The following is a 14795-nucleotide window of genomic DNA, read 5'->3' as shown; positions in this document are numbered from 1 at the left end:
AATGATAGATTTGGTTCGTTCTTGTGAGGTGTATACATAGGAAAAAGGGTTCAGCTTCCACAGGAGTAGTGCATAGATTCAGTGTAACTAGATTGTGTAAGTTGGTCGATTTCACGTATGTTAAAAGTGCCGTGATACACTATAGGTTAATTGTTCCACGTAACACGTGACAAGTCACTTTGTTACCGGTCAATTAACATGGATTTGTTTGTCCCTCGGCTGTAAAACAGTGAACATAACATTTTGTTGCTTAACGTATTTCGATCGTACTTTACGACGAAATATTACACTGTAATTGGGCTAAATTTAGATTAGGCAGAGTCAAACTGTGGCATAATTACTGTTTAAAAATCCAATGTTCTTGAGATTATGCAATAGTTGATTCTTTGCGTTACAAGAATGGTCACACTGACAATTACAAATATTGTATGCAGGTTTTTATCTTTTTGCTGTATAATATCTCGCCAGTTTAAAAATTTTACTATATACATGTAGCAATTGTTTGGAAATTATTTCTAAATTAGATAACGAGGCACAAATTACACGAGACCTCGTCAGTCAGACATTCTGTATTTGACGTTGGATAATACTTGCTAAATAAAATGGTTCTTGCTTTAACTTTGTGTTCAACAGATGTTGTATGTGTGTTTAAAGGTAATAGAGGAAATGGGGAAAGGGGCAAGCGTGTTTTATGAAAATGTTCCACGCCCGTACAGACGTTTTTTGTTCAGTGGTCGCGCACTTGAATAGTTTATAATATTCAGAGGGTGATTAAAGAGGTGCCTCTTTAATCACCCTCTGAATATTATAAAGGCCACTTTAGCACCAAATGTCACCAAGAATGTGAAAGAGATACCATGACTGAAACTGTACAATGTACTAAGCTTAAAATAGGGAATAAACGGCGCTGACTTCTGCATGTATAATCACATCAGTAACGAAACTGCCCAATGTTGCTCATTGTGTTAAAGTATTTCGGCCTTCCAGCCTCGTACATAGTCTATCGTTAAAAATTTCTTTCTATTAAGAAATCTTTGACCCGCTATCGAAAATGATTTGAGTCGCTGTAGAAATCGCAGTAACTAATAGCGAACAATTTAACCTTACTGACTCAGATCGGATCTACTTAAAAAGTCAGTATGCCGGGCTTTTTAAGAGCAATGGAATAAAGCGGCACTGCTTACTGCAGTTGCTAAACATCAGTAGACAAGAAGCTGATAAGATCAGAATGTGGAAATTATTTCCACTGCCTGTGACTGGAGCTCGGAATCAAGTGATCCACAAATACAATTGGTTGCCTCCGTTTAGCCGAATTATTGCTGCGAACTAACAAATCGTTATTTATTTCGGAAAATATTGTCAAGTAAAAGGGAACTATAAGAAGACTCCTTGCGCCTACTTCTGTGACTGGCGCTTTACGATCAAAGTAATGTATAGTACTTGAACGAAGGAGTTGGGAGTGGGGAAGGTGGTGCCTCAATTCTGACATTACAGTTAACAGATTGGAGCTTGAGTATATAGTATTAACTAAATGTACTCCTTTATGGCCGGGTCGAGGCTACTTACTTTTTTATGAACATGTTGAGCTTTCGAGACACGATTGATCAGGCTTAAACCTTCAAATCATATCTGATCTTTCATATGTTCACTTGTATGTTGAGTTTTGTTTTCAGGTACATAGTTGGACTCAGAAGTATTCTCGTGGCCTGCAATGTATCTAGATCTAAGCACGTACTGAGCTTTAAACAGGTTAAATAGGCTAATCGATCGATCACTTCAAAATTAAAGTTTTCGCTTTAGAGAGCTTTCTAGCATTCATATCACCAGTTTCCTGTTATCTTTTACAAGCAACCCCACCCGAAGGTTTAAGGCTGAAAAATCCTTCGTAATTTCAAACAAAATTTTGCCATACCTGTCCGTAACTGTGCAGGATGGGCCAGGTATTCTAATTTGAGTAACAGGCATACGGAACACGTTCAAAAGTATATACAATTGACTGCCAGAGTCCACGAGTGACAAATTCTGAGGTGTTTTTTCCGACCTTTCTCCCCGGCCGTTGTATTAAAACAGCAGCATATTTATGGAAATATTACATTGCTACATCTTCAATTTAAAGACAACAACGAAACTAGTAACAAGCACTGGATTCGAAGTATGCATCGTGGGTTTGGATTCACACCAAGAATGGTTGTAGAGTGACAGTTTGCCTTCTTTACGCAAGTAAGGCGGGGCCGTCGCTTTTTAAACTAAAATCAACAGATATATATTGGGCTTTGCGCGTTGCAGCTTCTGCTTTTTTGACAGAAATTGTTGGAAACCGCGAACTTGCGAACAGACGACTGTCAATGGCTCTGCAGTGATACTCCAGACATTCGATTAAAAAAGATAACAGTTACCAATGTGAAGCGAGGTAAAGAAAAGAAACCGGGCGGGCGTTGATCACTTGAAGTTGACTCGTGGTTCTTTCACATCACCTGACACAACGCTGCTTGTTAAAATGTAGTAACTACACTTACACTGGGGAAGACCAGGACTCATGTTCTATTGGGAATTAATATATTGAAAAAAATATATATACTACAAAAACGCTAACACTAAATTACATTTTAAAAAAATATGAATAAGACATTGTATTTAGTTATTTTAGGAAAACAAGCTACATATAATATTCTTTTAATAATAAAAATTTATTGCGAAGCCCTCGTAGTGCCCAGCTGTAGCTAAGAAAAACATTTCATATACTAAAAAATATCTGAGGCTAAGAACTTCTCGCCGTGCCAACTTGTCGCTCAGTAATACAATTTAATTACAAATAAAAATTCAAGGAGCGAAGAACTCCTTCCTCACAATTTCCCGATTATAAATATAAAATTGTCTTTACTTGTAAAAAATTTAGGGCAAAGAACAATATTAATACAAACACGACACCACAAGATAACTTAGTCTTCACGTAACACATAAATAATTTTAGAGGATGACGATAGGAAAAAATTACTTATTACCGGTAGAAACAATGGTCACAGTGACTATAACCACAGAGCTTATCTTCTGTAGACAACTGTCAAAATATTGCTGGAAGCCATCTATCTCTCGAAACTTTTTAAAAGACGCAAGGAATCCTTATGTGTGTGTTTCTGACGAAACCGAAGGGGAAATCTTGCGCAGTTATAAACAGCAGAGAAGGGCGAGGAGTTCTTTGCCCGAAATTCGTTATAAGTATATGTTATAAGTATTTGTTTACTGTATAGAGCTCACTGTTAAGCGTAAATACCGCGCTCTGGCTACACAGATGAACGCAGCTGTTCATCTTGTTTTGTCTATGAAAACCATCACAATCAGCCAAGTGGAAACCTTGCCCAATACAACCGACACCTTGGCATCACGAGGAATTCTTCGCCCTCAATATTTTATTAATAGATTGATTAGGAGATTGTCGCTTATGACAGCTTAGACCAGTATTGGGTGAAAATTTGGCCTCATTAGCATATGGCAATTACAAGACATTTAAGCGTACAGTGTATGTGAATTTTTTCTTTAAATTTTGAAATGTTTTATTCGTGCGAAAAGCCAAGAGATTTCGCAAAAAAATCCGGTACTTTCCATTGAGATTTTTTTTTTTCTGCCTGTTGTACTAACCAGGAATACGATAATGTTACAGCCCCTAATTGTCCAATTTTCGCTCCATTATCTGTCCAGTGGTTACTTTCGAGAGGGCAAAAATAAAATAAAATTTTTAACTTTTAGCTCTAAAAGTGGTCACGGTCGCTTATGAGAGGTGGTCGCTTAAAAAAAAGTTTCAAATACAGTGAATTGACTTGGAAATTGGAAATTGGAATTGACTTGGTATTTTGGAAAACTGGTCGCTGAGGAGAGGTGGTCGCAACAGGAGGTTACACTTTACATGTAATGAAAAACATTTTATTAATTACTGAATAAAGTTCGCCGCTCATTTTTTTTTAAAAAAGCACTATTTCCCTTTTTTTTGGAAAATTTGCATAACTATAAATACCGCGCTCTGGCTACACTGACAAACACAGATGTTCCTATTGTTTTGTCACAATCATGTCGCACAAATGCATGAAGATAAGTAGCTGCGCCTGCTTCCTCATTTTTTCCGGTGTTCTATTCGTGTTGTCTACACTAGGGCATTACAGAAGTCCTTTCTTAGGCGATCAAAGGGAAATCAAAGCTATAACTATAACTTTTTCGAACGCGGAGGTTCAGTGCTATTAAAGTGATATGTCTGACTACACACTGAAATTAGAAACACCTTCACTGGAATCATTTATTCGAGCATCAACCGCAGAGGAAGACCAAGAACTCCGTTAAAGTGGTCTGGCTGTATTCTCAAAACTCGCCAATGCGTGTCAACCGCTAGCTGATGCGAGTAAGGCAAAAATTCAAGTCAACAAAATCGCGCTCATCAGCCTTGCGAATGAAACCGTGTGTCCATTACAGGGACTGGTGGAACATGTACAGAACTCAGTATATTCTGCGCTATTATTCTTACATGATTTAAACCCAGGCCGTTTTGAAAATGGAACGCAGCTTCAGGACAAACTACTGATACCAGTTTTACATGTACAGCATCCTTTTCGCTGTTATTTTACTGACGGTTCATATGCGAACATTGATGAGTCTGATCTTATAGCTGCAGACCGAACTAAAACTGACATCAGAGTAACGATTATACAAACGGACCTCTACAAGATGCAGCAATACTTACGGAGACTTTACTATTGGCTTCTTTTGGGCCCACTCATCACTCTCGAATGGCTCAGACGGAGAAAGAAGCTTCGTTGCGTGTCTAGTGGTCAACAAGCTGAAGGAGGCCACGTACCAGAGGAAACTACTGTCGAGTCAGAGCTAAACTCAGCAGCTGACCACCAGAAGACTCAGAGAAATATTAACAAAGAAAAGGAACATGAGCAAACTGGAGGCAAAACACAACCGCTACTTATCGAGTTAAACGATCCTTGCAGTAACGGAAACACCGTGAGCCCGGAGCTATTAGACGCGTTTTAACTTACCTTAGAAAGCTGTTCGGCAAACTAGCTGTTGGTAGTGGGTATGTTATTCTCATTATAGTAGCTCTCCCGGCCCTGTAGGTATATCCAGTGGAGGATGGTCTTTTTTTCGATTCGATCAAAGCGAAATTCAGCAAAAAACTTTTTGGGATGACATTATCGCACCTTATCATTCTTTTTATTCTTATGTGATAATTTGGTTATCATTATTCTTTGACACCTTTCTTCCTTTGTTGTGGTCACCTCTTCAAATATTTTGTTTTTTTCTCTACAGTAGGTTTGCCTGTAAAGCCACATGGACCGTCCCAACCAACTTTTCAAAACTGATTCGAAGTGATTGGTTTGCATCAAACATGTATTTGCTCATTTTGGGTGTTGCTGTGCCATACTGTTCCTCAGAAGATTCTTTAGCCTTGTTTAGTTATTTTACAAGCTACAAGACGGTCTTCACAATCTGTAACGTGCTTTTCGTTATCATCCTAAACAAACACAAATTTGTCACGAGGTATGTCTTCTTCATCACTGTATGCATGATCTGTGCTTATATTGAAAGTAACATAGTAGCCGTGTTTTATTTTATGTTGAATTCTAAAGGCTCGCTCACCAACCTTAATCTTACTGCTCTGCGCACGGTAGCCATTGGTCTCACTTTGACTCTCAGTTTCAGCACCTGTATGCACATCATTCACAAACTTACTAAGCCACAGGAATCTTTGTTTGAGGGACTGGGAGAAAAGTGAGTGAATATTTCAGTTACCTGTTTTCGTGTAGAATTTTTTCGTATCATTCAATGGTGCACTAAATATAAATCTTAGTGAAGCGGTCGATCACGCAACGCAACCTTTTTGTTCGTGACAACAGACATTACGTGACCTTCACAAGTAGACTTCAGTTTTCGACAACTTGCCTTGATAAATCGGTAATCTGAATAAGCTTTCAACTATACGAAATCATTAAATAAATTGATCTTCTCTTGCCGACTGCCTGAATTGTTTATACCTGACAGAGGCCTGACACAAAATGTTAACCAGCAAACAAAAATAATATATAAATTGGGATTGTTTTCTTTGCTTTTTAGATGTTATTGTATATAATTTTATCAGATTAGAGTAGATTCTGAAATGGCCTGCGTTCGCAGGCTGGTTCTGAACAACTTGTTTCGTGTTCGTATCTGTAGTGGTTTGATCAAGGTTCTCTCAGATCTAACAGAAAAACAAAAAGCCGTTCAGTTGCGAAGCAAATCAGTTACAACCAAGCCCGGGGAAGGGGGGGGGGGGGGGGACACTAACACATATGGGCTACATAGGTATGTGCCGCTGTGAAGGTTATGGTTTTCAAGCAGTTTACTCTAGGATAGGGTATATAAATCAGAGCGTTTGGGTCTAGAATAGGGTATCATTTTTCCCAAAACTGACTAGTTGGTTGAAGATTTTCTCTAGACTAAGGAAACCAGGAATTGCCACTCAAAAATATAAAAAAAAATCAAATCGGCAAGTTTAAATTTACGCAAATCAGCCGCAATAGTGTCGATAGATGGGGGGATTTGGGGAGTTTACTCTAGTATAGGGTAGCAAAATTCAGCTGAACTACCTCTGGTATAGGCTAAGGGCTCCAGGGACCCAGCAGCACATCCCCACCCAGAAATTCCCAGAGTACCCCCCCCCCCCCCCCACCAAGCAGCTAGGAAACTCTGATGTAATTATCAGGTTTCTGATTCATTCATATCTGTTGCAACAAAAGGCTATGTGGTAAATTGGGTCCTTCACGGGTTCTAATGGGAGTCACGGTAGCGAGTAAGGCAATCAGCAATGAGCCAGAATAAAAACAGCTTGAAATGTTTTTAACTAAACAGGCGTTGCTAAAAAAATATGTAACTTTCAAAGTACACTCTTTTTTTCTATAAAAGATTTCTTCTAAGAACATTGAGGCTGAACATACTAAGAACATGCCCTAGACTGAAAGTCACTAGAAGAAGTTTATTTCGACAATTTTTTTAAAGAAGAGTATATGACCCTGGCAAAATGTAGAACTTGAGTGTAGTGCAGTCCAGGAACCAAATGCTTTTAGAGATATATTTGAACATAAATGATGTCTTATTGCGTGGTTCATCGTAGAACATCTCCAGTTGTATGGCTGTCTGATCGTGTTCTCTGCAGGACTATTGGAATTTACAATAAAACAACCTAAAACCTCCCTAGAAATAATAACTTATCTTACGAAAATCATCAGGTTCAAATCTAGGAACTTCCAGCCTCTGTCCAAATGTCAGACGTTTTCAGTTATAAGAGTGTATGTTTCACTCTCTATAACGCAATGTAGCCCGATCTATAGGAATTAACAAAGTATCGAGATTTTATCCTAGAAATAAACTGCAGTGGCGGATATAAGGGAAAACGCCACCCCCCCCCCCCCCCTTATTTTGGGTAAAAGAAAAGGCAGAAGGAAGAAAAGTCGGCAGGGCAAGCAAAGAAACCTCCCACTCCCACCCTTCCCTTTAGCTCAAGGTCTGGATCCGCCACTGATAAAGTGTAACAGAGAGAGTAAATGATAGCTTAAATTCGTTCTTGTGAGGTCTGTTCAGCTTATAAAGTGCTTTCACTCACGTGGCAAGCAGTCATGAAAATATTTGAAACGTTAAACATATTATTACATTAATTGTAATTGACCTGAACTGTAATCAGGCCGAGTCATACTGTGACAGAATTTATACTGCATGTAATAAGAATCAAATGTCCTAGAGATTATGCAAGAATTGATTATTTCTGCAACAAGACATTTCACACTGACAAGTACAAGTATTGTATGCTGGTTCGTATTTTTTGCTGAGTGAGATATAATTGACTTGAGTGCGTAATAGCAAAGTAGATAGAGCTGTTAAATGATATTCTCCTGGTTAATTAAAGGTTTTACTATAGACACTGTACATTAATTAGCAATTGCTTGAAAATTATTTCTAAATTACACTGGGGGACGAGGTACACATTACATGAGACCTCGTCAGTCATAAATAATGTATTTGAGGTTCGATAATCCTTAATAAATAAAATGGTTCTTGCTTTAATTTTGTGTTTAAAAAATGTTGTATGTGTGTTCAAAGGTGATAGAAGAAAATGGGACAAGGGGCAAGCGTTTTTTATGAAAAAGTTCAACGACCATACAAAATGTTTTGTCCAGCGGTCACACACTTGAATTGTGTAAAATTTACCAGGCTTACAATATAGAAATAAAAAACGCGCCCGAGTGCATTGTTGAGTTATATAAGCACGCGGGAATTTTTAAGAACACGAGAGAAGTGCATAGAGAAGCACGAGGCGCAGCCGAGTGCTTCTCGCACTTCTCGAGTGTTCTTAAAAATTCCCAAGTGCTTATATAACTCAACAATGCACGAAGGGCAAGTTTTTTTATTTCTTTTATAAAATGTAAACCACCACATTAACATAAAGACATATTAAACAAGAAAAGGATTGCGAATTTTAATTAATCAAAATAAGTATTCTCCTTACATGTACATGCTTTCTTTTTATTGGCTTAAATGCTGAATGAAAAGTAAAACCGTTCCCTTTGTGGCAAGAAACAAACGTTTTCTAAAAAAATTCAGAACGGTTCTAAAGAAATTAATACAGCAAAAAGAATCTTCGAAAGCTGAAGCAGTTCCCCAGTTCACTGACTTTTGCTCTGAGGAGGATAAAGATTGATTTGCATTGAACCGATTGTGCAAGAATTGAACATGCCGCCAAGCATTTCGCTGTGGATCGTTGTGGTGGATGATCGGCTGTGCGTTTCAACCACTCTGCCTGATACTTCTGCTGCTTTTGGCTGACTAAAAGGCTCATAGCATTGTGGAGATTTCTGTTTTGTCTGCTCGGCCCCTTGTAGAGCAGTAGACAAGACATCACTACATTTCCTGAGCTGGATAGACGACGGACGAGAATTGTAATGCTGGAGACTATTCGGGTTTCTGTGTCCCGAAATGTGGCAGATGTGGCGATCTGACAAACCGGCTTGAGACCACAAGGTTATCGCTGTCGCCCGAACACAGTGATTTGTGTAAACTTTGGAAAGCTTGGCCTTTGTACTTATTTCTTTCATCATGTTTCCAAGAGTGTTGACACCAAGCGGGCGGTTTTCGTACCAGATTTCGGGTGTGATGGCGGATTCATTCCAGTCGCGTCGAGGTTGCTGAAATAAGGCTTCGCATTTCGGATTCAGCTTGGAGATATACAAGCTCAGCGCTCGGTAGCCGTCGTTCTCACTCTCTGTTTCGTACATACGAGCCGTCTTCTCAAAGCTGGATCGGTCTTGAAGTCCACCGGGATGGTTTTTGGTGGTCTCGTCGTGGGTCATAGTAACGTAGCGCTTGCCTTGCTCGTCTACTTCAAATGCAAAACTCGTCGGCTTCAAATTTCTCTGCCCTTCACGACCTCTTCTACACCAGTAGAGAACAACATGGAACCACACGTTTCTCAGCAAAGACCATGGATTTGCAAGGCTTAATACTGGACCAGCTTTCAATTTCTGCAAGTCGTCAACTGGCATGGCCTCTTTGTGCTGCACATTTTCCTTCCCTTGCTGTTTCAGGCTCTTAATTTTGGCGTTCAGCATACGATTGGAATTTGAAAACGTTGAAGAATTTAGCTTCAAACTTCTGTTATAAGGTGGGTTGTTCAAATGCCTCTCTATTGCATTTCTGAACGTAATTAAGGACGACTTGCTGTACTCTTCACCCGTTTTGCTTCGTGCTTCTGTATAAAACTGTGACAGACTGTTGTCAAGTTGTTCGTCGCTCATTTCCTCTAGTTTTGGCAGCACAGGAACTTTTTGTGCACCCCATTCTAGGAAAAGAAAACATTTTTTCCAACTCAGCCTTTAAGTGTTGCAAGCGTATTTCGAGTGGTTAACTGTTAAATGATATATGCGACAGCTGCTAGAAAACATTTAATTGTATAAACAAGTGAAATGTTGCTTTTTGTTGACAAAGATGTAGATAAGCCAGTATAACTCGTTATTTAGGAAGCATTGTAATATGCTTTTTTCGTCATTCTGCCTTTTAAATTAAAACAGGTTTTAAGTTTTAGTGTTTGAGATGTGTATTGGATTGTAGTCATGTTTACGTAAATTCATACCTTTGAAAGCGTTTACTGCCCAATTTGTCGAGCTCTTCGTAGACTTTGCTTGCGTTTCCACCAAAAGCCGGTTTCTCTCCGCTTCTGTCAGTTCTGCAAACCGTTTTTTCTTTGGAATAGGTGCCTCATTTTGAGACTCCTTAACGCTGCTACTTTTCTCGGCGTTCAGGAATTCGAACCCGAGTTGAAACCGTGGAAATTCTTCAGCCATAATGGCGGACGGACTAGCTGATTCTCAAATTTTGTCCAGGGCAAAATTTTCGTGACGTAGCTTGCGTGCATATGTTGAGTTATAATGCACGCGCGTGACGTAAGCAGAGTGCTTTATGGAGCTATAATGAACTCGAACTGACCAATCACAGCGCGCGCAATTACTCGAATATTTTATAATAACAAATATAACGCATTGATTTCTGCATATGGTCAAATCACCGAAACCCACGTTGTCCGTTGTCTGTCCATTTCGACCTTCCAACGGCGTATACACCCTAGCTATCCCAACAGTTTCAGTTTCTAATAAGAACTTTTCAAATCACTATCGAAATAATGATTGCATTGCTGTGCCAAAATTGCACTGACTAATCAATGAAAAGTGGAAAAATTCCCAAGATTTCTCCCCTCCGTACCGCTTGCTTTTTAATATCCACGAACTGACAAAACAAACGAACATTTTCATTTAACAGACTAGACTAACCTATGTGATTTTTGAATTTCAAATGCCTTAAATAAATATCAAAAAGTGATAGTACAAAGAATACCTGCCTAGATTCACGAACGGTAATTAAGGAAGCCAACAAACTTTATTTCATTTGTCAGTTTCCGTCGAAAATTTAAAAAAGTTCAATTTGATTCTTCTTTAAACGGATCTAACATCTGCGAACAGTAAACAACAGCCTTGGACACATTTTCTGATCCCTTTATAGTCTTGTCAGATATTGTTGTTCTTGTGCAAACGTTGCATATAGAAACAGTTGATCAAACACAAGGCGATTCGTTTTTAAGCTGCATTACCTTTAAAGCCGGATGAAAAAGAATTCCAATCGTTCGGACATTATACTTAAAAGCTTCACCAAAAGACATTTAATAAGTGGCCTTTTACCCCGTAATCTCGTGCACCTAAACGCTCGAACTCATGCATGCCTTGGCAAAAAAAAAATCGAGAAAATTGGATCTCTGCTGGCAGTATCGGAAAGGAAAGCTTAAAACAGTCCTGTGAAGACAACGCCCGAGGTGTAAAATTTCTGTTCCATGCAGGCATATTCCAGTTGATGTTTTCGGCACTGGATCGAGAGGCACGCCATTCAAGCGGTCCGGATACCCGACAGACAATTCTCTTCTAATTTGATACATACGTCTACGCCGACAGCTGTGTGGATAGTCTTCACCTATATTGTCCATCATTAAAGCCGGATTCTGAATTCTCCTGAATTAGACTCTCACTACTTGTCTTTGCAAAACTAGCCACTGATTCACCTTTGCAATTAGCGGTATCTTTCGAATACTAGATTAGTCAACTGGAAACTACAACTTTAACGCCGATCAGAAATCTGTTGGTTTACAGCCTGACAAAAGGAATGACTTAATGACACGTTTTCGACGAACGGTTGACACCATGAACAACAGTTCTTTGCCATCTGATTCACCAACAACAGACTACAGACTGTTCCTTTACACCCAGCTAGCTACTGGCATCTGTCTGGCGATTCTATCACCTATAACAATCACAAGTAATGTGTTGCTACTATTTACTCTGTTTAAAGATCCTCTCAAATGCTTCCGTGCACCAGCTACGTATTTCATCGTCGCTTTAGCCTTGGTTGATTTAACAACGGGCCTGCTTGTTGAGCCTTTCTTTATAATGCACCGTGTGGCAACGTATGTAAAAGGGTCCCCTGCTCCATGCGAGCCATACAACACCTTATACCAAATCGGAGTTTGGTTGTCTTACGTGGGCCTCAACGCGTCCTTTCTGCTTGTTCTTGGTCTCATTTTAACGCAGTACGTCGCCATAACATACCCGCACCACTATCGCTCAGAAGTGACAACCCGCAGGGTCCTCGCTTGTGTTGGGTTCTCGTTGGTGTACTTTACCGGTTTCATTCTGTTGCAGTTCGTTGTTGTCCCCAAAGAAACCTTGTTTCAAGTAGATTTGCATCTTCACTCGACACTGATAACGGTTTTGTTAATCCTCAGTTCCGCGATACTTTTGAGATCACTTCGCCATTTTGCCACAGAATCTCGACGGCTTGTAGGGGAAAGTGGCGTTGAGACTGGAGTGCATGGGAGACACACAGGCAAACCTCGAACGAACAGAATTAGCGAGAAACAGTTTACAATTGTTACCTTACTTTTATCAGGAGTTTTCATCGTGTGTTCTCTTCCCCACATCATTACAGTCCATATGAGATTTTACAAGAAGCAGCACACTCTACAAGAGAGGCTTGACCTTTCTGCTGCGATCACTATTGCGGACGAAATGATGTTCGTGAAGGTGGCATTAGATGCGTTCATCTACGCGTGGAGACTGACAAAATACCGCAAGTCGTTAAAACTTGTGCTGACTTGCCGCAGGAATCAAGTCTTACCCGAAACTACTGAAGTAATGACGATGGAGAATTTCACTTTTCAACAGTACAATCCCGAACTCTCGTCAAATCATCAAGACCGTCCCAAAATCAACCTCCACGACCAACTGTAGTGAACCTAGCTCGTATTTGGCTATGACAATAAATTTTTAGTGAAATCCCATTGAAACATATATAAACAGCCATGAAGATTGTGAGAATATTTATCCCAGGTATGGAGTTTAAAAACCGAAGTTGTCGCGACACTTCCAGAGATATGAAGTTCTTTGTGAATTATACAAGAGAACCAAACTGTTCCTTACTGGTCCTAGTCGAGCGGCCTCGGGTGTGGAATCAGTTACAAACTTCTTCACCCAATTTAAACAATAGAAAACTTCGATTCTTACCGGTAGCAGAATGTAGTACTACGACCCCAAACAAGTAGGGTGCTCTCTTCCGAAATAATTTTAGGGCGATGGTGCAAAATAAGAGCTTTTTTATTATATCGTTGAAAAGCATGCTACTAACATTCTTGACTCAACACATGCCTTTCTTAAACTGATAATATTCCTAACTTGATTAAGCTCGAGCACTGTGTGTCGTTCTGTCTTAACCTGACGGTTTGGTTTTCCCGGACATAAAGCTAATGCATCGTCAATGCAGGACGAACCGGTGCGAATAAAGTACTTCTCGGCCCATAATTACGGCTTTGTGGAAGCGGTCGACTTATACCTTCTTTCGCTTGATATTTATTTGCCCATGCATTAAGTTTTCTGGCCGCATGAAGTGTTTGAACAGCATTGGCAGGTGTGCATGTTGAAATAAAGACAGACGATAAAAGTTTTGTCGAATGTTGCTTAAGAACAAAAGTCTCTAAACATATAAATCGCAAAAAAAAAAAAAAAAAAATACATACTGAGAAAGAATAGGGAGGAGAGTTACTGAAGGCTCGTATCGTGGGTTAGGGGCCACCTGCACGTATCTCTCGTAGCACATATCAAATAGTTGTCTATCCCAGGCGTACCACTACCGCGTATCACAGTTTGATTACAACTCTGTAATCATAAGGTTCGAGATTTTGCCTTGGCTTTCCGGGCCCGAAAAGTTTCCGGGGCTTTCGAGAAACGGGCCCCAGGGCGTGTAACAAGACAGTGACAATATGATAAGATGCTTCATGCATAGCCTGAGTAGTAACCGAAGTTGCAGTCCAGTACCGATGAGCTTTCCCCAGGATTGAAACGGACTTAATTTTAACGAATGGAAATTAACATTTGATTCATGCCCAGGCGGTGTTGTTATGTCGTCTCACCCGGAGCAATGGCGGACACATTTTTCGTTGCGAATGGAGAGTAGGTCGTCGTTTCTCGACCGATTTCTGCACTCATCATGAGAATCAAACGAACCTTTTCTAGGAGCTGCTAGTGTAATATCTAGACCAGTTATTTGCCAAGCCTCAAGTGCAGGTAAGCAATTTTTGCATTAGAACTAGTCAATGGAAATCATGCTATGTTGAAAACGTTTGTTTGCCACACGCGCTTGACGTGGATATTCTTTTGGCCGTTTGCTGGGTAACAGAGATCAATATTGTGAATTTTTTTTACGTGAAGCTTTAGTTCGAGAGTTGAACTTTAAGAAAAGTCCGGCGGGCCCAGGGCCCCGCCGTTTTAACGGTCAAAATCGGACTTGAAGCTGGGGCATTTTCCTTGATTTGTCAGATGTTCGCGGTATTTCGCGGGAGTGATTGTGTGATTTCTACCCTTGTTATTTTGTGGCTCAGCTTGTTCCCTTTACATCTTAATGTTTTCTTGTTATGGTTTTTTTTTGTTTTTTTTTTTTGTAGTGCGTATGTCATCCGTTTGTTTGGCCTATGTTCAAGATCTTTGGATCCTGCTTTAGATGCTAATCCATTAAAGATATCATCTCATTTACCGTGAATTTTCACTATCATGATCACTGCCTGTCTTGAATTGTTATCTCTAACAGAAATTTACTACTCTTGAATCGGATGTTATTGTTCAGTCGTCTATGGCTGATTATTTTTGATCTCCCACTTCTTTATGCTTGTTTTCCTTTGAATGTTG

The 14795-nt window shown here is 39.7% G+C and overlaps 3 protein-coding genes across 3 annotated transcripts; 2 read left to right on the top strand and 1 right to left on the bottom strand.

Annotated features, from left to right (window-relative positions):
* The first annotated feature begins 1552 nt into the window (after positions 1 to 1552).
* Positions 1553 to 5184, top strand: LOC149096835 (uncharacterized). The gene has a single exon (XM_089280245.1). The coding sequence runs from the start codon at positions 4711 to 4713 to the stop codon at positions 5023 to 5025; it is 315 nt and encodes a 104-aa protein (XP_089136371.1). The 5' UTR covers positions 1553 to 4710; the 3' UTR covers positions 5026 to 5184.
* Positions 5185 to 8475: 3291 nt separating this feature from the next.
* Positions 8476 to 10543, bottom strand: LOC149096834 (uncharacterized). Its single transcript, XM_089280241.1, has 2 exons — positions 10151 to 10543; positions 8476 to 9859 (listed from the first exon to the last, which is right to left on the bottom strand). Exons 1-2 carry the CDS (start codon positions 10359 to 10361, stop codon positions 8688 to 8690), a joined length of 1383 nt encoding a protein of 460 aa, XP_089136367.1. The 5' UTR covers positions 10362 to 10543; the 3' UTR covers positions 8476 to 8687.
* A 398-nt stretch (positions 10544 to 10941) lies between these two features.
* LOC149096833 (uncharacterized) lies at positions 10942 to 13108 on the top strand. The gene has a single exon (XM_089280243.1). The coding sequence runs from the start codon at positions 11733 to 11735 to the stop codon at positions 12846 to 12848; it is 1116 nt and encodes a 371-aa protein (XP_089136369.1). The 5' UTR covers positions 10942 to 11732; the 3' UTR covers positions 12849 to 13108.
* The last annotated feature ends 1687 nt before the right edge of the window (positions 13109 to 14795 follow it).

This window comes from Orbicella faveolata, unplaced genomic scaffold, assembly GCF_042242905.1.
Source record: "Orbicella faveolata isolate gen_17 unplaced genomic scaffold, um_ofav_v1 contig_47, whole genome shotgun sequence".
Taxonomy (NCBI): domain Eukaryota; kingdom Metazoa; phylum Cnidaria; class Anthozoa; order Scleractinia; family Merulinidae; genus Orbicella; species Orbicella faveolata.
This window is presented reverse-complemented; position numbering and strand designations above follow the sequence as displayed.